The sequence below is a fragment of the Bos mutus genome, chromosome 11 (genome assembly GCF_027580195.1).
Source record: "Bos mutus isolate GX-2022 chromosome 11, NWIPB_WYAK_1.1, whole genome shotgun sequence".
Classification (NCBI taxonomy): Eukaryota; Metazoa; Chordata; class Mammalia; order Artiodactyla; family Bovidae; genus Bos; species Bos mutus.
The window spans coordinates 73,785,310-73,810,135 of record NC_091627.1 but is presented as its reverse complement, the minus strand read 5'-3'; the positions used below and the strand labels follow the sequence as shown (position 1 = coordinate 73,810,135).

Sequence of the window (24,826 nt, the reverse complement as noted above, 5' to 3'; positions counted from 1 at the left end):
GCCAGGTCTGGTGCCAGTCATGACCTGGGTAGACCAATCATCCACACAGCCGTAAGGCTGATGTACCAGCCCAGTCACCTAACTCTTCCTCTTCTCTAATCCTCCTCAAGTTCTCCTCAATTTAGCTGATCCTTGAGAACTATTGAGAATGTTTTTGTATTGTCGTTTACTGTATAGGAAAAGAGACATTTATAGACTCCTAAGGACAGATACATTTCTTTATACTAAAACTATTACAAATATTCCTCCCTAACTAAAAAGTGTGCTCTGTGTGTGTGCTGTGCTGTGCTAAGACACTTCAGTCGCGTCTGATTCTTTGTGACTCTATGGACTGTAGCCGACAGGCTCCTCTGTCCGTGGGATCTCCAAGCAAGAATTCTGGAGTGAGTTACCACGCCCTCCTCCACCAGGGGATCTCCTGATCCGGGGATCAAACGGGTGGGCGTCTCTGATATCTCCTGCATTGGCAGGTGAGTTCTCTACCACTGGTGCCACCTGGGAAGCCCAACTAAAAAGTACTTTGAGCAAATAAAATAAAATTAGACATTAAACTTGGTTCAAAAATGAACAGTAACAACAGAAGAAAGGCATTTTGTAAACTTTAAAAAACCACTGGAGAAATGAAGTAGTCCCACACTAATCAATTTCACTGTATTTACTTTGGGTAGATTGCTATTTAAGTCTTTTCTTTCTTTTAAACTTTCTACAATGTGTATATCTTGGTCTGGTGCATGTGTTTTAGATTCACAGATCCTCTGAACTTTTATCCTAGTTCCATGAGTTACTAGCTATGCGATCCTGGTAAATTATATAAATTCTCTGTGTCTCAGGATTCTTATCTCTAAAATAAGCTAACAATAGAGCCATTTTACAGTATAAATTTAAGGCATTTTAATTATTTAAAACAATGCCTAGTGCATGGAACACCTTCGTTTTTAATGATAATAATATCATCAGTATCATATTGTCACTATTGTTATTCTCCCTTCGTTGTTGTTGTTGAGTCACTAAGTCATGTCAACTCTTTGTGACCCCATGTGGACTGTAGCCCACCAGGCTCCCCTGTCCATTGGATTTTCCAGGCAAGAATACTGGAGAGGGTTGCCATTTCCTTATCCAGGGCATCTTCCCAACCTAGAGATCAAACCCACGTCTCCTGCAGTGGCAGGCAGATTCTTTACCACTGAGCCACCTGGGCTTAGAACTTCAGGAAAAATACCCTAGGTCCTATTGTTCAGTGCCTTGAATATAAAAGCCATGCTTAATTATTTATTGAATGAATAAATCTGTTTAGATTTTGTGAACTTTTTTTTATGGTGGATTGAATACCTCTTGATATTGAATTAAGCCAAACAGTTAATGAAAAGTAACTCCATTAACTTTTAACACCAATCTTCACTCAGAAGTGTCAAAAATAGAAAGTTTCATCCCCTTGTTTCCACATTTGGCAGCATGGAATCTGATAAGTCCAAGAACTGGAAAACTTGGGCTACTCAGTTATCTGGCTAATTATTTAGACAGCTTTTTTGCTTAGTTCCCTTGAAAATAAATTTAATGATGTGTACAGTCTAGGAGAGCAAAATATCCTGAGGCTGGTAGTCAGTAACTTCCAAATACAAAGAGAGTAGTTGGCTTAGGAATGGGGGATTCAAGGCTTAATGAGTATTTAATTATAAGAAAACACAGATCTTGTGTGCAAAGAGGTCTGACCTTGGAGAGCTACTGGAAATACCGTATGGAGACTCCTCTGCCATTTTCCTAACTCATATCAACCCTATTCTATCATCTACAAAATAAACTTTACTATATATAGCTGCCTCCCCCCTTGTTTCATATCTGGCTAGATATCTTAGCTCTAAGCAAATAAATAGACAAGGTTTATAAGAAACATTTAGCCTTTACACACAACTTTGACATTGATTGTACCCATTTATGACAGATCAGGATAAATATCTCTGATGTAAATCATTTTCAATGTAAAAAAACATACATTTTAAGAAATACAATTTACCTTTTAAGAATATAACTACAACACAGTAAAAAATGAACACAAATCATATATTATTAAAATAATGTTTTAAAAGAGCTCTTTTAAAATCTAATCTAGCTCAAGTGACTGGTTTAGGAAGAAGCATAATAAAATAAACCTACTATAATGAAAGGAAAAATCTGGACTGTGACTTTATTTTAAGAAAAAAAGGCCATTTCCAAGAAAAGCTTATCACATTATAGGATAGTCTGCATGTATAAAATTAAGTACTAAACAGTTAATATGATTTTAAGTAAGCATTTTAAACTGAAAATATACTGAGCCTTGGTGTAACATGAGAAGAAAAGGATTATATTGATTTATATTGACAGAAATTTAAACAAGTATTATGCAATTCCTATACAATGCCAAACTATCTAAATGAAAACAAAAATGAAAAAGCATACACATATTGAGCATTTTGAAATTTATAAATATTCAATTTGACATCTCATAAACAAAGCCATGAATTGCAATGACAAATGCAAAGATGCTAAAATTAAATAATTTCTCATCCAAATACAGCACTGTTGCAGAATTTATTTTTATGAGAAGATCAAGAAGAATGTACATTTCTGAAAAATTAAAGGAATAATTTAATACTATAATATTATTACTAATACTAATATTATAGTACTATTAACACTATAAGTGTATTTGAATATCATTAAATGTGAGACTGACTTAACAAAATTTTGCTGTCACTCAATACTTTGGGGGTATTCTTGTAAAAACCTTCTCCCAGAATAAGAAGCACATTAGGAAAAAATCAAAATAAAAAGCTAAGTTTCTGTCTTTAAGTTTTTGTTCCTTTTCATTTCACTAGGAAATCACAACAATGCTTGAAAATCTAGCTTTCACTATTTGTGGTAAACATTACAATATCTATTTTTTTAAAAAGCAAATGCATTCTCAGAAATATGATAAAGGATAATATGTCTTTAGGACTTTTGAACTATAGAGTCTCATTTGTTTTGATCCTTTTTTTCTTTTTTTCCTCAGTGAATGCCCCAAAGAAAGCTATGAACAAATGATACGTGATAATTCATTCATCTATCATGTAAAAATGAGAATGATAATATAAATTGTTTTCAAAGTATTAATATGATTTCCTGAATTCTCTATTTTGAATTTTATTATTGCAATAACAAATAGAACTAAATTTAATTTTTCTTTTATTGTACTGATAATTAGCCTATTTATCCGGCTAACTTTTAGTCACTAATTTGAGTGCTATGATTCTATTTGACCATTTATTTTAGTAATTGGTAAAATACTGGATTACTCCTTTGTTTGAAGTTGGGACAAAGTCTTCTGAAGTGAACGACACGCCTTACTAAACAGGAGCTATTCTAAGATGGTGCTTGCCCACCTATAGCAATGGCTATTAGCAATTAAATCTTATACCAGATTAATTTGGTTAATCTCAGGAGAGAGCGTTTGGAGGTTCCCTGAAGCTGGTCAGCCAGCTGCTAGAAGAAATGTTATATTTGTGTGCTTGCTCCTTGTCAGTCTTGCTACACTAAGATTACTTTAGTTAGGTTTTCATTTGAGTGAGTTAGTGTCACTGATAATAACTTATACCAGTGCAAAGTATCTTTTCATTTACAGTTATTCCAATCTAGTTTGTTTTTCAAGATCGTTCTCACAGATGCTTCTGATCAGTGTTCATATGATTGCTTTGAGGTCTCTGATGAATCATGATAGAATTTATTTTTGTACATATATGTTTTCTCCCTATTTTATTGTTCTTCAGCTGGCTCAGTGACCTCGATCTGCTTCATATTACTTCAGTATAAAATCTCAAGTAAGCAATGGATCAGATTTTTCAGTGCTGCATGCTATATTTACAAACTGGACATATTGATATTTTTTCAGTATATTATTAAAAAAAAAAACTGTTGCAAAACATTTGCACACCATGACCCTATATTTTTAAAGAAACACATATAACATATTTATTTCAATAGTATCATGCATAAAATATTTCAAGTCTTATATTTAGACTGACCTCCTGGGAAGGGTGATGGGAGGGTGAAGAATACTCACAACTGTATGAATGATGCATTCAAAGAACAATCCAATACTAAGTACAATGAAAGTAACAGTAATTGAAATGTTCTTAGAATTTCTTACTTTACCTTTGGGAAATGGTTTTCATAATGTACTTCTTACCCATCTTGCTCTTTGTTCCCATTGGTCACAAGTAAGAGAAATGGATAAGATCTCTGAGCAACCTGAACATTTCAATCTCCAACTTTTTTATGGTTCCATGCATTTCCCCCTGATTTAAAGAGCCTTGCTCACTTGACTTACGTACCATTTGTCAGTAATGTGTTGAAGAAATTATAATCCTTAAGGGTATTTCATGGTTAAAGTCAAAACACTGTTAATCAGACAGCCTGAAGAAGAGATGCTTGTGGGGGAAGCCCACTGCTCCTACATTACCCTGGATGTGCGTATCTGAGTCTGTGGCCCCCTTCTCTGTGGACACTACACTGGATCACCAGTGGGCATCTTCCCCCAAAGTTAAAGTCTGGTCAGTGGCTTATGAGGTGACATGACTTGAAAGCTCTGCTCAACAGAGCAAGGATAAGTAATGAATCCACTAGATTCTCTTTCTAGGGGAGTTTGAATACATAGCATACATTTAGTCAACAGTTTAAGGAGCAGCAAAACAAAACAAAACAAAAAAAAAAAAAGCATGCACAGGAGGAGGCAGTAGACAAATAACCATGATCCAGGAGACACCCTGGTAAGCAGAAGACACAAAAAAGTAGAAGCTATGACCAAGCAGAAGCAAGTGAGTAGAGAAGAGAGGAAACCAAACAAAGCTCAGCTTGAAGGCTTATATTAATCATGTCTGATATATGGTTAAGTCGACAAAACGTCTTTTAAATTATGCATCCACTTTAGCAGTTAGCAGATACATAATTTCTATCTAGCGACTAAACGAGGAACTGAAATCCATGGTTATATTATTTGTTTCCATATTTTCTGATAGGTAAGTAACTGATGAAGTGTAAATTGTTAATGGCTTTGAGAAAGATTAGGAAGGCAAAACTTCTTGAAAAATTGCAATATATTTGTTAAATTGCAATATATTCATATATAAAATATTAATATATTCTACAAGTCTACACTTGTACAATGAGTTATTTGTGTGGCACTATGTATCATCATTGAACATTAAGGCTGTCCTAAGGATTAGAGGCTATTTTAAACAGAAGTTTTGAGCACTTTTTAGTCTTTCTGAGCCTTTAGGATTAACTGTCTATGAACCTGAATTATAGAGGCACATAAGTACAAAAGTATGCTCCAAATATAAACAAACAAACAATTATTGTTTTCTTTAAAATAAATGAACTTCTAATCATATATCTCACAATGAGACTGGCTAGATTAAAAAAAAAAACAAACCTTAATAGTAGCTGCTGCTGCTGTTGCTGCTAAGTCGCTTCAGTCGTGTCCGACTCTGTGCGACCCCATAGACGGCAGCCCACCAGGCTCCCCCGTCCCTGGGATTCTCCAGGCAAGAACACTGGAGTGGGTTGCCATTTCCTTCTCCAATGCATGAAAGTGAAAAGTGAAAGTGAAGTCACTCAGTCGTGTCCGACTCTAGCGACTCCATGGACTGCAGCCTACCAGGTCCCTCTGTCCATGGGATTTTCTAGGCAAAAGTACTGGAGTGGGGTGCCATTCAATGTCTAATTCATATTTTCACCTTCTATTTTTTGGATCAATGATAGCTTGTTAAAATGCTACCTCCTTATCAACAAACAAACAAAAACAATGCCAAACTCTAACCTATGAAGGAAATGGCAAATGTTTTAGAAATCAACTCTCTAATAGCACAATAGGAACCTGTGATCAACAAATTGTGGTCTCACAATTTGTGACATTTTGTGGTAGAAAAGAAAATTTCCTTTTCCCAGAAGCCAAGGGAAATATCAAGTTCAGAATTTTTCTTCTGAAACATTATAGGCTTTTCTGACAATTTCTACTGTGGCCATAGTTACAATGGTAACTTTCAACAATGAAAGAGAATTTGATGAATTTGGTTAACACAAATCTGGAATTCTGCATTTCTTTGAGCACAGCCATTTGCCATCGTAATAAGGAGATGTTCAACTGACTAAATTAATAACTGAGACTGATTTCATATGAATTCTTAACCTGCACCAAAACAGCAATCTTTTAAAACACTGAAGCATTTTATATTTGCATGTAAGCAATAAGCCAATTAACTGTTCACTAAAATAGACCCAAGTCTTCTACTTACCAAGCTTTCATACGATGATTTTGCACAATCTATGTAGTCATTAAATGTGCATTCTTTATGATTCTCTTAATATTAAGAGTGGGTAATTCAAATGGGCTTTCCTTAAATTTTATTCCAATTTTGATATTTTTCTAAAGACACTGCCTACACAATGGGCCTTAAGAAAAAGACTCAGCTTTTGCTTCTTTATTTGTTTTTCATCAGAAATCTATGGTCTCTTTATTTTATATGTAAATTCTCTTATATTTTTGTTGAAAATCATTCATAAACATTCTTTTCCTTTCCTTCATATATACTTTAAGCTTTAAAAATGACAGCAATGAAAAACAAACCAAAAAAACTGCCCTTTTCTGTATGTATATATTTATCTTCCTTTATTCCTTGAGATGGAGAAGACAATGGCACCCCACTCCAGTACTCTTGCCTGGAGAATCCCATGGATGGAGGAGCCTGGTAGGCTGCAGTCCATGAGGTCGCTGGGAGTCGGACACGACTGAGCAACTTCACTTTCACTTTTATGCATTGGAGAAGGAAATGGCAACCCACTCCAGTGTTCTTGCCTGGAGAATCCCAGGGACGGCGGAGCCTGGTGGGCTGCCGTCTATGGGGTCGCACAGAGTCGGACATGACTGAAGCGACTTAGCATTCCTTGAGCAGCTCCTATCCTAGGTGGATGGACAGCACCAATCAGTGAGAAGCAGTGATTGACGGAACTCTTGAAATCAAGGATGGTTGTGTGGAGGCAGAGACAGAGGCTCCTTTTGCAGTTCTCTGCTCTTCAGGCACCAGGCAGCTGCTCTGAACTGAATATTTGTTTCATGTTAACAAGAGTCAGCCTCATGAAATTGCCTCATATCTTTTTAAGTAGTCTGCCAAGTGGCAGCCTGATCAAAGCAATCTAATATGGCTTAAGTGCCACTGGTTGACATTTTGCATTCTTTTATTGCTTTCCATTTTTATCTACATAAAAAAAATTAGGATAACTAATATCCAGTTGATCTTTTCATTCTGGTAATAAAATGATAATACAAAGATCTTATTATCCACTCTGGGCATCCATCATAGTACATTTTCCAATAACATATTACTCAGAGCATTTCTTCACTATACCCAAGTCTTGGCCTTAGATTTTCTTTCTTTGCAATCCTTAGACAATGAACTGCCAAAAAAGAAGCTGAACTTCAACCCTTGACACTCTGCCCACATTAACACCATCTCCAATTTTATTATCTCTGTGTCTTAAATAAATCATTTTCTGTAAGAAGCCAAACAAAGTTGGAAGTTCTGCCTACTGGGATATTTTTTTTCACCCCATAGAGCTTTTTATTTTTGTAAGAAAACAAGAAGAAGGAGAACAAGAGAAAACAACATTGGAAATGGAAAAGTAAGATGAGTAAATCTTGGTAGGAAGAAAGAGCAGGTGGGCAGAAGAGATCCATGTATAAGGATTAAATAAACAATAATAAACAAGCAAAATAAACATCAAAGACCATGGTTTTATTAAAATGCATGTTTATGTGAATTCAGAGGTGGCTACAAACCTTCCTGTGGGCAAGAAGGATATTCCATAATTATGTCGTTGACTTGACAAGACAAAAAAAAAAAGGGAAAGACAACACTAACAAAAACAAAAATCACAAAATCCTCCTTGCATCTGCTACATATTTAAAGTAGTTATTTATATGACAACTAGGACTCACTTATAGTTGATAGGAGCAAGTTTAGTTTTCAAATTTTCAATATATTTAAACCTTCAAAGATTATAACAGTAACAACTTGTAAGGTTACTAAAAGAGAAAAAAAAAAACTGAGACTATTAAAACATGCAGTATACCACTACAGATCCCAAATTATCAGAAAAAAAAAAAAGAAACACATAGCCTAATGACTTTGGATATATTGATAATTGGGCAGCAAATTTGAAAATGAGACTCTCTTGGTCACTCTATCTCAAGCTACATACTTTGGCAGACAAAGAAAATGCAGGATAAAACCAATGTCATTTCTATTATAATAATACTACAAACTCTACTAATAATACATTTGAGAAAATTTCACAGGGAGTAGAAATTTTCTTTTGTACTCTTTACACTTTTTAAAACACTTAGGTCAATTAACACTATGGGCTAGGGAAGAGACCCTCATACACTCACTTTTCATGCAAATAATTAATGTGTTAGTCACAAAGCACTATTCTGTCTGACTTGGCCTCTTTTAGTAACAACTTAGTATTAGTGTATATCTCTATAGTATATAACTATGTTTGTAAAATCATCTATAACCAGACCTTTTTTCATTAATCAAATAATTGTTCTTTATGTTAAAAGAATGTGACTTTACAGTCCTTTCCCATCTACCTTTATTGAAGTAAGTTTCACTGTCCAGGGAAGACATAATCTGCAGTAAAAGATGGTGGTTCTTTTAGCAACTTCCATATAAAATTATTTTATGATGGTAGATTGTGGTTCTCCATATTGGAATTGACTGAGGAGACAAGAATAATCTGACTATCCTGGATAGATGAGAATGGAGGGCTGTAGATATAATACACTTCTGTGTTTGCCTTCCCTTCCATAAATTTTCAAATACTGACCTAATCTAATACCAAGCTGTAGATAACAAATATATCTTAGCAATGAAATAAGCTGATGGACATCAAAGAACTGAGTCTGGTCTGGGATTGTGTGCAGAGACATTCCATTTGTAATCAGAGAGATCAAATCATACATTTTGACACTGACATGACTGCTATTCACAGAGATGGTTCTTAAAAAAAAAAAAAAACCCTCTCCCCACATGAAAATAAGCTTTTTATTTTTAAATAAAAATGGGCTATTTCCTTCCATTTAAAAATTCTTGACAGCTCTTCTATTACGGGAGGGAGGGATGGTGGCAACAAAGGGTTTGACAGAGATAGTTCCTGAAATTCAAATCAGCCTTTTCTCAAAAGAACCTTAACAAAAGACTTTGCTCTGCCTGTCTGTGGAAGAGAGCATCGCTGCATCTAAACTACTGATACCGGAAGGGCTGAAAAAGAAATATATCTGCCACCTTGCAGTCCTACAGGTCTGAAGACATGCAACGCAGCTAGACCTTCCTCCCTCCTCACCTCATACCTATTCTTCAGTAGCAAAGACTGGAGAATCTGATGATACATGTATTTTCTTTTCCATATGAAGTAACACCCGCCATAAACTAAGGGAAGGGAGGATTAAAAAGGATGGAGCGATTATAGGAAACAGCAGAGCAACTCTGTATAAGTGTAGAGAAATGAGAGATTCCCATTCAAAATTAATGATTTATCATTTACTATTAATTCTCAAAGTATGATAATTTTTGTTACCATATGTATATTTCCTGTGGAAGCTGTCTTAAAGATATCAACTGAGGTATTGCATATTAAGCTCACAACACAGCTGATATCTTAGGTATGGTATAATTTTTAGATGGTGGTGGTATAAGTTTGTGAGTTAGTAAATGTACATTTCAGTTTCAGACAAACTCATGGCTTGCAGAGGATAAATGTAATAAATCAGTCTTTAATTAAACTACAAGTTATACTGAGATACAAGTATTTTATTTATATTTCCTTATGAGTATGAAATACAGTCCAGGTGGAAATCTCTGCTTATTTAATCACTGTGAGTTAGATTTGCATTATTTAAAATGTAAATTCCTCCCTATCCTCAAAGTTGATTAATAACATGATTTCTTGATGGAACTTGGAGTTCTGGGTATATCTGCCCATTATTCCCCATATAAAACAAAGGCAAAGAAATAAAAACATTACCTGATCACTGAATGTTCTTTCCAGTGACTGCTGTCAAGTTAAGGCATTTGCAGTCCTGTCCGCAGTATGCACTGAAAGCTCATAATCATTGGTTTAATTCAAGTAAAATTAAGGGTAAGATATTTTCTTTAAAAAGGGAAAAAAAATCCACTAACCATCAAAGACCTTTGTCCTCAAAGTATTATTTTGTGAAACATCTAGAGAAAATATTATACTTAGTATCAGTCTTATAATAATGAGCCAAATAAAGAGAAATATCTAACAAGGGTAATTAAACCATAAATGTGTATTTTAAAATGATAGAGCTAGAGAACATAGAAGCACATTTGATGGGGCAATTTCCATTAAATACTAGAGTTTATGTAGCCACATTTTGTAAATCTAAAAACCCATGCATTATTGCATACCTAATATAAATAAAAATAAAGCATAAGTCTAGAAAGAAATAGTTTCCTCACATGGATTTTCTAAGATCCAGGAAGCATCCAGAACATCTACCGCTGCCTTGAGTCACAGATCTGGCCTCGGGAAAGGGTTTTGTGGGTCGTTACTTTGCCTGTATTTACAGTCCAGAGGTGAAAGCAAGCTGGATCATGGTCTCAGACTGCTAAAACTGGGCTGCTTTTCAGAGTGGGGTAGAGACGGAGTTTGAAAGGAGACGATGAATATTTGAAAAAATTCCACTTGTGTGAGATCTCTGAGAGATTAGTTCAGGAACTACAGTCTGTTTGAGATGATTTTTAATGCCTTACTGCTGCTGCTACTAAGTCACTTCAGTCGTGTCTGACTCTGTGCTACCCCATAGACAGCAGCCCACCATGCTCCGCCATCCCTGGGATTCTCCAGGCAAGAACACCGGAGTTGCCATTTCCTTCTCCAATGCATGAAAGTGAAAAGTGAAAGTGAATTCGCTCCGTCGTGTCTGACTCTTCGCGACCCCATGGACTGCACCCTACCAGGCTCCTCCGTCCATGGGATTTTCCAGGCAAGAGTACTGGAGTGGGTTGCCATTGCCTTCTCTGTTTTAATGCCTTATATGACAGTTTAACAGCTTTTTTTTTTTTTTTTTTTACCAATCATGATTCTATTACCTTTTTATTGTTATGATTGGAAAGACAGTATTTTATGCTCCTTTAAAATGAATATTAAAATATTTTAAAGACAAATCTGAGTTATCAGAAGCATGCTTCATAAGCTTATTGCTTTTGTAAGCTGAAGACCACCATTTTGTTTCTCAGAGGATGATTTACTGCCATTTGGATACATAGCCAAAGGTTTTGGGAGTGTATTCCATCAATTCACATTCAGCATTTTCCAAGGATATAAAAAATATATCTATATTTTACTGAATAGGACAATGAAAGATTAGAAGCTTGTTAGAACCATTCTAGTTAAATAGCTAACAACTTTTTTTATATTGGAAGAGATTCCTTAATGTGGTCAGCAAAACCTGGAAAAGAAAAACCTAAATATTTATGTAAATAAATAAATTCACTCAAGATAATGCTACAACTCAAAATAAAATCACAGTCCTTACATCCTTTCAAGTTCTCTAGTCCAAATTAAAAAAAAACTCAGTCCATGCATCTTTTCTATCTCATCACTTGGCATGCATATCACAGATTTGAAGGGTTTTGGTTATTTTTGCAGATATATGATTAGGATGTAAAAATTCATTATGTAAATACTCTCAGTAAACCAGAAAAACTCTTTAGATAAGTCATATTCTGAATATATATACATGTACATATATATATATTTAAAACTTGGAAAAACACACATTTTTTAATGTAAAACTTTAGTTGAATTTAGAAGAGTTCAATAGTAAATTGCAAATGAAAGGGATTTTTTCCTATGTTTGATTTAAGAGATAAAAACAGAAAGTGAAGGAAATTAAGACCCACAGCATTTTATCCTAATTTGGTTATGAAGAGAACTACTGGAGTCCAAGATTTACCAAAATACAAATGCTGTCAGCTTTATCCACAGGTCTACAGAGGTGTTGGTACCTTCTGTTACAGGATATTTCTCACCTCTTTTTCCCACTTAGAGGTAGGAACTGCAGCAGGACCGTCTTCAGCTGGACAGATTTCAAAATGAATTTTTACAACCCAGATGATGGACTGGTGTATTTCAAAAGTGAACTCATGAGTTTTATAAACAACTTTCTCTTGCTCTCTCTTTTGTTTTTCTTCACTAGCTACATCATAATGGAGGAATAACATTTTAAAAATTTTGAATAGGCACTTACTGGAATTACAGTTAATCCTGATACAATCTAGATGGGGAAGAATAGATGAAAAATGAAAATTTATCCTTCAAGGTAATAGCTGCAGACATCCAATAAAATCACAGTCCACCCTTCCGGGGACAGACACATGCAAATATGGCCACTCCATATCATTTATTCTTTACATACTTCTAGAACCCAGATTCTTTGTTATAAAACTTCACCATTGGAAACAACGGGAGAAGAATTTTTTAAAAAATGGCCAACTCAAACAAAGCTACATGGTGACAAATCTAAGTGAAATAAAGAATTGTTAACTGTCAAAGATGCTTGGCTTAGACTGGCTGCAGCTTTCTTCCCATCTGTGAAAGAACAAATCATTGTTTACAATTTAATTAAAAAGTGCTCCGTCACAATGGGGAACAGTGCAAGCTCAGCTAGGCTCAGACATCTTGGACCTCCAAAATCTATTATCCCGCAAAGGCCAACAGAATGCTTTAGAATTGTGGTGGTCAAATGGAGAGCTAGTTGAAATTATTCTTATTTCACTCTAATGTATTTATTATTATTGTTGTTGCTGTTGTTACTATTACTTGCTTGGACAAAAAAAGGTAAACAGCCAGGAGTTAGCTGGATTCCATGCCTTGTATTAATTGGAGAAAGAAATAAACACTTTGTTTCCTTTAGAAACTCTAGTGGCTAAAGAGTAGTGTCATTCCCGGGAGCACGTAGGCCTATTCCTCTGTTAGGAGCTAACTATGTTATCTCTATGTAATAAGTTTCATGGTTATTATTGCTATTGATTTTTCTTTTCTTATACTTTCTTCTTATATAAAAGCAGATTCTCCAAGAATGGAATATCTGATCTGAATAGCATAGATTATAATTATAAGGGTTATCTTTAAAGGACCATGTGGGGTGTTTTATGTTTATTTTATATGTAGATAAATATTTGTTGGATTTGGTTGTTGTATTGAATGCCTTTGGGGAACATGAAAAACACAAACCTAGATTCTGTTTCCATATAGCTGAGTTTGTCATGTGTCGTCAACCGCATCAGAAAAGTGGTTGCAAACAGCCAAGGATCAGCATCTACACAACTCTTTCCACAGAATGCTTTGCTGTTAGAAAATTCCCATGAGTGTGTTCACCTCCTCCGGCTAACAGCCCCTTTACTGAAACTAGGCAATTTTGATGGGCTTGTAGTAACCTATCATTGTCACTAGAGGGAACTCTAACAGAAGAGTAAAGTATTATGTGTTCTTCCGTAAAAAGAAAAACAACCTTATTATTGGACTTTTAAACTTAATGTTAATTGAATGTAATTGTATGAAACAAACTACTAATGAAATAATTTTATATTTTATGAGCTACTATTCTGCCCAGCAGAGTTTGATATATGTGGGGTTTTCACAAATGCCACATACCTCATCACATTTTCCTACACTTTTTGTAAATCTATGTAGTCTTGAATTTTATTTTTCTCTTTCCTCTTATTCACTATTGTGTGTGTTCAGTACTTCCAGGAAATACAGTAAAACCTCATTAATTTGTACTCCTATTATTTGGAGTTAATTATAATATTGAAACTTATTGGGCAGAACATTTGTAATTCTTCATTCGCTATGAGCAGATTGTCTGAGAAAAATGAAACAAATTGTGAAAGGCCAAGTTTGGAAAAAAAACTGATTTCCAGTACACTGATGTAGCAACTTTCGTGAAACAATGTACTAATTATGGATAATTTTTAACCACCCATTAACATTAGCCTTGTAAGACCTTCCCTTAAGATTTTTTGAGCTACTAATTTGTGTTTTTGAATGTATTTGAAAACAAATATGCTTACATTATTTTTTTTAGTCTACAATTCATACTCTTTTTAATTTGGCCTGATTTTCCCCTAGATTTTATCCAGTTTGGTGAGGTTTTACTGTAGTGACTCTTTCTGAATGCTACAATTAAGCAGGAAAGCATTATTTTTCTGTGGAAGAGTCTGTGTTTTTAGTGTTCTCATGGCTGCTTGCTGAGGGCCGCAGACTTTGGGCATTGAAGGGTTGTGGATTGTTGTTTGATAGCAAAATATCACCACACAGTATTTCCAAACAGAAAAGATGGGATACCACGAAGGTAACTGTTCAAAGGAGAAGCCCAAGGATAGATAAAGAGCAACTGTTGATCTAAATCACAAACTAGATATTTGACATTTTATAGCATGTGCTATCCAAGTCAGAGTTGGTGGATTTTTATTTTATCTAAAAGGATTTTATCTATAACCAATCAGAATGTCAGTCAATGTAAAAATAGGAAATTCAGTTTGAGGCATCATCAAGTGTAATAATTCATATTTTCAATAATCTCATTAATGCACATGGCTTCCCTTTTAAGAACCCTCAGTGGAAGGAACCACAAAACAGTAAATTATGTTAAACAATATAAAAACAATAAAAAGATGTCCCCAAAACCTAAATGAATTTAAATAATGGAGATGAGACTATTAAGTGTTTTAACTTTCCATGGCAAACAGGCTACTCGATAAATGTTTGCAGGCAAAACTGAACAAAAAGTGAAAAGTGTTAGTTCAATGGGGGAAGGCGAGTTGTTACCTAGGTTGACCGTCAGTTTCACACGCCCTGCGTCCAGCTCCAGGCGGAGGGTGTCTGCTGAGTCTCTGGAGGTGGTTGCCATGAGAATGCCATATGCACGCTGGGATCGAAACCGTAAGGACACATCCTCAGCCTCCGTGTGCATCACCACCGGGAGCTGGATTTTCATAAACATACTCCCGTCATAGCTCAGAACCGTGGCTTCTATAGTTGGGAAATAAACATAAAAGCTCTGGGTCAGTTTAGTACATATAAACTTTGAAAAGGAAAAGCATGACCTATTAAAGGTTTCCATATAGAAGACAAGACACAAACTCGACTCATCTTCTTCCAAAATGAGCAATTTTTTTTTTTTTAACTGGAAAGAGAAGTCACAGGAGAAGTATCTCTTAAAGTTCAAAGCAGAGGTGGCTGCACTTCCCTTTCTGTACCTAAAACAACTTCTATCTATAGGATTCATCACGTAGGATTATCCATGTTCATGGATGCATATCTTTTCTCAATAGCAGAGATCATATTATGTGTGTGTGTGTGTGTGTGTGTGTGTACAGCCATAGTGCAAGCCTGGATTGAAGTACTAGCTACTATTTATGCTTATTTGTATACGGCTAGGCCACTGATCAGCTCTGTGAAATTAAACTCGGCTCAAATCCTTCACTTGCAAAATGAGAGGGTGCTACTAGAGCATCTCTAAGGCCTCTTCTTACCTCAAAAGCCCATGATTCTAAGGAAAGTTACTTTTATCATTTTTAAAAAATAATTTTGTGCCCCAATACAATCAAAAAAGAAACACTAAAATTATGACTTAAATACAAGAATCAAGTCAACACTTTTCCAAAGGTGATGTTCAGAAACAGAAGAACAATTGGTATTACCAAACAACAGGTAATACATGTTCTGAGTCACTGGGGTGAACAAGGTAATTCATTTGCACAAAGACACAAACTGTAACTTCATATTAAAGTTCATTTGCAGATAAGGGGTAACTTAAAGCATTACCTGTAAGCACCACCCTGGTGTTCTGAAAAAATTAAGCTATCGCCAATAAGTTACTATGTACCTGGGTAACATTGAGTGAGGATGGGGGTGGAACTGAAGAGCTTGTATGGATGTGTGCTACTAGAGAAAAGTAGATGGCTTTAATGGAGAAGTTGCTTAATTTTGCATGAAACACAGAGAGGCAAAGAGCAAAACTGTTGATCTCAAACTGACTGCTTTAAGAAATAGTCAGCACCCCTTTATGTTAAACACCATATGGTTGTGGAACACTGTGAAACAAGTATGAATCATGTTGCTTTGTCATGGGTTCTGATAACTCAAGATACCATTTAATAAAAGAAAAACTACCTGAAATTAAAACAAACTAGGAAGTTCTCATTCTCTTGACTATTGACAGCAATTAACTTTAGTGATACAACCATGCCTATTATTAAGACTATATTTTGGAGCTGTGGTTTTGCAAGATTATCTTAAAATCAGGAAAATCAAGTATCGCTTCTAACAGACTTCAACCATTAGTTATCATCTAGGGGTTGAATGCACATCCAGAATCAGTAAGGGTTCCAGAGCTCCCTGCTTAGGACCTTTCTCTTCTCTCTACCTCTTAAGGGATCTGGGTCAACTCACATGCTCACTCCCCCTAATACTTATAAACAGTCCTAACTTCTCTCCTGAGCTCCCTCAAACATCCATCAGCCATTGCTTATTTGACATCTCCAATTTGAATAAGATACACACACCAATAATTAACAAATTCTCCAGCTCCAATGAACATGCTCCTGCTCTAGTGTTCTCCGTCTCTGTAAATAGCTTAACGCCATTACTCAGATCTTAAGCTTTCTGCTTTCTTTCTTACCCTCTCTGCCATGTCCAATCTGTTTGCAAATCTGCAAGTCTTGTAGACTCTAATTCCAATCTACCTTCTGAATCAATCAGTTTGTGCCACTGCAGTACATCAGACTCTGCTCCCATGTCTCACATAGATCAACAAGGATAGCTCGTTCAATGGCCTCCCTACTTCTATTCTTTCTCCCTACACATAGTGGCCAAGCTAAATTTTTAAAGGAGCCAATCTGATCATATCACTTCATTACTTCATCTAACCACATCCACCCCACCCACCCCTAATCCTTCACCTCCCTACCCTTCGCCAATAGATTCCCACCACTGCAGTTCGAATAAAATCTGTATTCCTTGTTTAACTTATGACGTTTTGTGTGAATCAGCCCAGTCCATCTCTCAGCCTCAGCTTTTAGCATGTCCTCCCTTGTTTAGTAAATTCCAGCCACACTGATTTCATCTCTCATTCAAGTATTTGCACTTGAGGCATGTTCTGTCTTAAAAGGTTTTGGCCCCAGATCTTTATATGGCTGGTTCCTTCAGCATTCAGATTTCTGATCAAATGTTACTCCAGACGTACCTGTTGCAAGCACTCCTTTAATTCTCCCTCCAGTTATTCTATATCTACTTAGCATTTTTTAAATTACCATTTCTTATTTGTCTGTAATCTGTCTTTGGCCTTTTGTATGCACATCATTACAGCAGAGGCTGAGTCCTCCTACTTCTTTCTCTTATCATCAGCCAAGTGCACCGGGCACACGGCAGAGCTTTGATAAACATTGACTGAATTAATGATTGGATTTGATACTGAAGGTATGTGAAAGAGCTTATTTCAATTTAGATATCATGTATATGTAAATACTAATAAGATTAAGTATTTATTCTGTCTATTATAAGTGAATCTAATTTTGGTGATGTATATGAACAAAATATTCCTTAAAGTCTACATTGGAAGCCATAATAATGTCATAAAAGACATTCTATGAGAGGGGTCTGTTTACCAAAAGAGGGGTCTCAAGGTTAAGCATTGACCTAAGCACTGAGAAGATAAAATATAATCCCCTTAAAATATGATGATTTTACATCATATCACATATCTATCAACGGATCATATTTTTCCAATAGATCAGATCAGATCAGATCAGATCAGTCGCTCAGTCGTGTCCGACTCTTTGCGACCCCATGAATTGCAGCACGCCAGGCCTCCCTGTCCATCACCAACTTCCGGAGTTCACTGAGACTCATGTCCATCGAGTCAGTGATGCCATCCAGCCATCTCATCCTCTGTCGTCCCCTTCTCCTCCTGTCCCCAATCCCTCCCAGCATCAGAGTCGTTTCCAATGAGTCAACTCTTCGCGTGAGGTGGCCAAAGGACTGGAGTTTCAGCTTTAGCGTCATTCCTTCCAAAGAAATCCCAGGGCTGATCTCCTTCAGAATGGACTGGTTGGATCTCCTTGCAGTCCAAGGGACTCTCAAGAGTCTTCTCCAACACCACAGTTCAAAAGCATCAATTCTTCGGCACTCAGCCTTCTTCACAGTCCAACTCTCACATCCATACATGACCACTGGAAAAACCATAGCCTTGACTAGACGAACCTTTGTTGGCAAAGTAATGTCTCTGCTTTTGAATATGCTATGTATGTTGGTCATAACTTTCCTTCCAAGGAGTAAGCGTCTTTTAATTTCATGGCTGTAGTCACCATCTGTAGTGATTATGGAGCCCAGAAAAATAAAGTCTGACACTGTTTCCACTGTTTCCCCATCTATTTCCCATGAAGTGGTGGGACCGGATGCCATGATCTTCGTTTTCTGAATGTTGAGCTTTAAGCCAACTTTTTCACTCTCCTCTTTCACTTTCATCAAGAGGCTTTTTAGTTCCTCTTCACTTTCTGCCATAAGGGTGGTGTCATCTGCATATCTGAGGTTATTGATATTTCTCCTGGCAATCTTGATTCCAGCTTGTGCTTCTTCCAGTCCAGCGTTTCTCATGATGTACTCTGCATATAAGTTAAATAAACAGGGTGACAATATACAGCCTTGACGAACTCCTTTTCCTATTTGGAACCAATCTATTCCATGTCCAGTTCTAACTGTTGCTTCCTGACCTGCATACAAATTTCTCAAGAGGCAGATCAGGTGGTCTGGTATTCCCATCTCTTTCAGAATTTTCCACAGTTTATTGTGATCCACAGAGTCAAAGGCTTTGGCATAGTCAATAAAGCAGAAATAGATGTTTTTCTGGAACTCTCTTGCTTTTTCTATGATCCAGGGATGTTGGCAATTTGATTTCTGGTTCCTCTGCCTTTTCTAAAACCAGCTTGAACATCAGGAAGTTCACGGTTTACATATTGCTGAAGCCTGGCTTGGAGAATTTTGAGCATTACTTTACTAGCATGTGAGATGAGTGCAATTGTGTGGTAGTTTGAGCATTCTTTGGGATTGGAACGAAAACTGACCTTTTCCAGTCCTGTGGCCACTGCTGAGTTTTCCAAATTTGCTGGCATATTGAGTGCAGCACTTTCACAGCATCATCTTTCAGGATTTGGAATAGCTCAACTGGAATTCCATCACCTCCACTAGCTTTGTTCCTAGTGATGCTTTCTAAGGCCCACTTGACTTCACATTCCAGGATGTCTGGCTCTAGATCAGTGATCACGCCATCGTGATTATCTGGGTTGTGAAGATCTTTTTTGTACAGTTCTTCTATGTATTCTTGCCATCTCTTCTTAATATCTTCTGCTTCTGTTAGGTCCATACCATTTCTGTCCTTTATCGAGCTCATCTTTGCATGAAATATTCCTTTGGTATCTCTAATTTTCTTGAAGAGATCCCTAGTCTTTCCCATTCTGTTGTTTTCCTCTATTTCTTTGCATTGATTGCTGAAGAAGGCTTTCTTATCTCTCCTTGCTATTCTTTGGAGCTCTGCATTCAGATGTTTATATCTTTCCTTTTCTCCTTTGCTTTTCGCTTCTCTTCTTTTCACAGCTATTTGTAAGGCCTCCCCAGACAGCCATTTTGCTTTTTTGCATTTCTTTTCTATGGGAATGGTCTTGATCCCTGTCTCCTGTATAATGCCACGAACCTCATTCCATAGTTCATCAGGCACTCTATCTATCAGATCTAGGCCCTTAAATCTATTTCTCACTTCTACTGTATAATCATAAGGGATTTGATTTAGGTCATACCTGAATGGTCTAGTGGTTTTCCCTACTTTCTTCAATTTAAGTCTGAATTTGGCAATAAGGAGTTCATGGTCTGAGCCACAGTCAGCTCCTGGTCTTGTTTTTGCTGACTGTATAGAGCTTCTCCATCTTTGGCTGCAAAGAATATAATCAATCTGATTTCAGTGTTGACCATCTGGTGATGTCCATGTATAGAGTCTTCTCTTGTGTTGTTGGAAGAGGGTGTTTGTTATGACCAGTGCATTTTCTTGGCAAAACTCTATTAGTCTTTGCCCTGCTTCATTTGGTATTCCAAGGCCAAATTTGCCTGTTACTCCAGGTGTTTCTTGACTTCCTACTTTTGCATTCCAGTCCCCTATAATGAAAAGGACATCTTTTTTGGGTGTTAGTTCTAAAAGGTCTTGTAGGTCTTCATAGAACCGTTCAACTTCAGCTTCTTCAGCATTACTGGTTGGGGCATAGACTTGGATTACTGTGATATTGAATGGTTTGCCTTGGAAACGAACAGAGATCATTCTGTCATTTTTGAGATTGCATCCAAGTACATAAGGTTTCCCTAAAGAAAATCTAATATGATTTGCTCAAAAAATAACGCATGACTGTAAAGTTGCAATAAACAGTAGGAAAAAAAAAAAAAAAAAAAACTGCTTCCAGTATAATCTTAAAGACACTTGATCTCTACCATACCCCTTCCTAATTTATAGCCAATCACTGTCCCTATCTATAAAGCAACATATATCTGAATAAAAATTTAAAAGCCATTATCAATCATTCAGTTACTTTGGTATTATGTAGATAGAAGGGCTAAAATATTTTTAGTTTTCTCTTATTTAATCTGTAAATCTATTCTCTATTATTCAACTATCTTTTTTAAAATTATTTCATTCTTGTATGAAATATAGCTTAATTTGATTAAAAATTAAGTAGAGGGAACATTCTTTTAGAAATACAGATGACTGACAAGGGATTATAAATATTGCATAAAATACAATCCAAAGTAAAAAAGAAAATAAGTATCATTGGCCTTTAATCTCTGAAAAGCTGCAGGAATGAAATAACAGTAAAGTAATAAAACTCGACTGCCTCTGAGTGCCATTTTAAACAATTCTCAATGTGAAAATAACCTGTTGATAAATGACAAATGAATGCCTAAATGATTCCTCATAATTAGAGTTAACGTTTAATTAGACAAGAAATGGAAAATGTACAAGGTTGTAGTTGAGAGCTGCCAAATAAATGGTAAACAACATTCTGACATTTGAAGGTTATGCTATTTGGCAGCATTCTTTAAACATTAGTAAACTTACTTTACCACTTAGAACACAAAAGAATTCTTTAAGAAGCTAATTTCAATATAGCACTTCCCAACAAGGGAGAAAAAGTTTCAACTTTGTCTCCTCTGTCTCCTTCCCCCTTGTCATTAAGTTTGATAAATTTGCTTTTCTGTGTTATTCCTTCTTGCGGTCTAAAGTGTACACCTGTGCTCAGTTTTGCCAAAAGGCAGTCACATATTGTGATCAACGATGAAAATCAGACAGAGAGCCAAATTATATTGCTCTGACATCTGTCCCTCCATCTGGTAGAGCTTTAACAAACAAGTATAAAGTAGACCTCTGATGATACCATGTACATACAACCAAAAATAATTTCTGTATGACCAGTCTCCACAAATTTATAAAAGGTAAAGCAGGAGAGAAGGTGCTGAATTTAATTTATATTCAATTGGATATGATTTCTATGCTACTTTTCTTTATGGGATCAATACACATTCAAGCAAAATACTATTTTCTTATTTGCCTAAGTCAGCAAATACTCTGATCTTTCTTATAAACTCTTTTGCTTACGTAGTGAAGAATGATTTCCTATAATGTGATTGAAACAGCATTCCCCATGAGCACTGTCGAGGACTTGAACATGCTTCTTTATAAATTAACATTTATTGCTTAATGATTGTAAAACAGAAACTTTGAAAATGCCTTTTTAAAAAAATTTCAAGAGCTGTCCGTCAACTCTTGCGTGATCAACAGCCTTATGTGATCAGAGTATATGCGAAGAACCACAGTCAAAGCACTCTCTTTGGAACTGGAAACCCTGAAGGCTGGACATGATCTTGTGTTGACTGAACTAGGGCAGAGCTGGGAACTGGACAGCAGCCAAATTCTGTGGCAGTGAACATGACAAGCATCCCACTTCACTCTTGTTCTTGGGAGATGCCATAATGTGAGCAAGAAAATTAATTCTGAAAAGCAAAGACTTCTCACAATACACTGGTTAGTCCAGAAACAGAAAACACACAAAAATGACTATTTTCTCTCCTCAATACACAACCAACCTGGAGACAAAGAAATCTGCAGAAATTTTCAGCCACTTGTCAGTTAAAAATGTATGTTGAAACCCAATGATGAAACTTGCTATTAAATTCTCATTTGCAAATGTGCATATGCTTGCCACCCCTCCTTCTAATTATTGCAACATATAAATAGCCCCTTTCCCTCATTCTGGTTTAGGGAGCTCTAGAATCTCCCTTCTTATTTCTGCCATATGCAGTAGTGGAATACTGCCACAGGGTGGTACACCATGCATATTTAACTGAAGGCTTTTGTAATTTGTATGATAGCTCAGTTATACCCTTTGCTAGCTTCACTTAAGTAGGAGGCATCGGAATAAGTGACAGCTCTCTGAGTGACTAAAATGAAAACAGAGTCTTAAATTACACAGGTCTCCTAATCTCACATCATACTTAACTCTAATTTATCTTGCAAGCTTTGTCACTTTGTTGTTGTTGGCTCCTTTGGGCAATTTCTAAAAACTGTACTATGCAAACAAATAAATTAGAAGGGGAAATGTACAGAGAATATACACCTTACACATGAAACTATGCACAATAATTAACCTCTAATGACTATTCACAGGAATTGCAATTAGGTACTAGGAGAATGAATGAATCTATGTGATTAAAATATGTATCTATCTAGAGACCTATCTCATTATAAAATCCAGAACAGTGATAGTATTTTGCTGGGTAATTTAAGATCATCATTAGATTATTAGGTTATGATTATTGATTGTTACAGTGATTAATGTTATCAATAGAACTGATAAGCTGATGAACCCTCTCATTAACATAAAGAATCAAAGCCACATTTCAACTTTAGATTTTGAAAAAAAAAAAAAAATAACACTTTTTCTCTAGAAAGAGTCAGCTTAACTAAATTAAACTATTTCAGGAGTGCAAAGGCAAAATGACTAGATGTGTACGGCTTGAAAAATAGATGGCAGGTTCCTTTAGGCTACATGTCTAAGACAGCAATGTTATTTGGAACATGAGAGGACAATGGGATAACTCGTCAATATTTTTTCATATTGATTTTTGTTCCATTGTTGAAAATGAGTGGCAATGAGTATAGTGACTAAAGCATTTATTTGAAACTCTTGAGTCGATGAAAAAATGTACTTAGACTTATTTGTTCTGCTATTTCTTCCTTTTGACTGGTCTCTAGATGAGCAGTGGCAGCTATCACACTTTACTTTTCCTTTAACCCTTATTCTCCTTCTAATGGGAGAAGAAAAAAAAAAAAAATGTAGCTTTGCCTTCTGCTAGAGAAGGAAAGGGAGGCACCCATTCAGAGCTTCCAGACACAATAAGCCTAAATATCAAATTGGTAAAGAAACCTTCTGTAATCAGTTGGGTCTTAGACCAAGGTAAGTGTCTCTGAAATTAGGGTGCATTTCTGAAAATACTGGTGTAACTTAAATGGTTTAAAATCACCTTACTCTTCAAATTTCAACCTTGAGAAGGTCGACTAAAGTAAAATGAACAGGCTCAGTGTCAGGGAAGTTGCAACTTACAGCTTAGCTTGCTTTGAATGCTATTTTTGACCTACATATTACCACTGGATGCCAAAAGTATGCTGGATTCATTCGTTTTATTTTTTTATTTTACTTTCTAGTGTCTGGAAATTAAAAACTGGGCAAAAGAGACAGTGATTGTCTATGATACATCTTAGACCCATACCCTCAAGGATGCAAAGGACCTTACTATGTATTCCTGCGATATACTTAAAGGGCTGTGCATTCCCAGAATCAAGCCCTTTGAAAATCAATACAGACTTGTCAGTAAAGCATCCGTGTGGCCACTCTGCTTGCAGAGTTTACTTCCCCAGAGCACATATTACATTTCAATGGTCATTTAAGGTGTGAGGTCCACACTCAATACGTTTTTCATCTCAGGGGAGTTGCTGCTTGGATTTTGGAATCATACCTCTCTCACAGGACCTGCCAAGATAGCCTGTTCCGGAACAATCGCAGACATATCTGTTCCACCCATCCCTGCACATGCCGTTGTTTTTGCAGGGGTTGCTAAGGCACGGTTTTGCTGTTTCTCTTGAGCAGGAGGGCTTCACGCCAGCAGTACTTTGAACTTCAGCCATTTGCCGGATATCTTTGCTCTGGCCATCAATGAACAGATCTCGTATGCAGCCCACGTAGCCGTAGTTGAGCAGCGCAGTCCACACCTCGGTGGGGAAGACGAGGCCAGCCTTATTTTCTGGCAAGCCTCCCAGGTACAGCTCATCATCCAGGTCCAGAATCTCACTCTCGCCAGGAGCGGTGTAAGGCGTGCGCAGCGTGTTGACAGAAATGGTACCTGGTGCAAAGACAAGAGAGCACACGGGTCTTTACAGAAGGTAACCTCTTCTGAACATCACCCTTTCTTTCCGCCATCTGCCTGAGGGTGAACCCCTTGAGGGCAGACATTTCTTATTTTTCTTCCTATTCCTGGTGTACTTCCCAGGGAAATGAATAGAAACCTGAGGAATCAAGGAACTTGAAGAATAAGGCAGACTGTCATTAAAATGGTTGTTATTTCACTT

The 24,826-nt window shown here is 36.4% G+C and overlaps 1 protein-coding gene across 1 annotated transcript in view; it reads right to left on the bottom strand.

Moving 5' to 3' along the window:
• The window catches only part of NRXN1 (neurexin 1), a 1,230,870-nt gene that overhangs the window by 649,726 nt on the left and 556,318 nt on the right, over window positions 1-24,826 (bottom strand). Inside the window, exons 7-9 of the mRNA XM_070379598.1 lie at window positions 24,217-24,600; window positions 14,935-15,138; window positions 12,353-12,379 (exon numbers count right to left, since the gene is read on the bottom strand). Of these exons, the coding sequence (XP_070235699.1) occupies window positions 12,353-12,379; window positions 14,935-15,138; window positions 24,217-24,600 (615 nt within the window). The remainder of the gene's footprint in view (window positions 1-12,352; window positions 12,380-14,934; window positions 15,139-24,216; window positions 24,601-24,826) is intronic.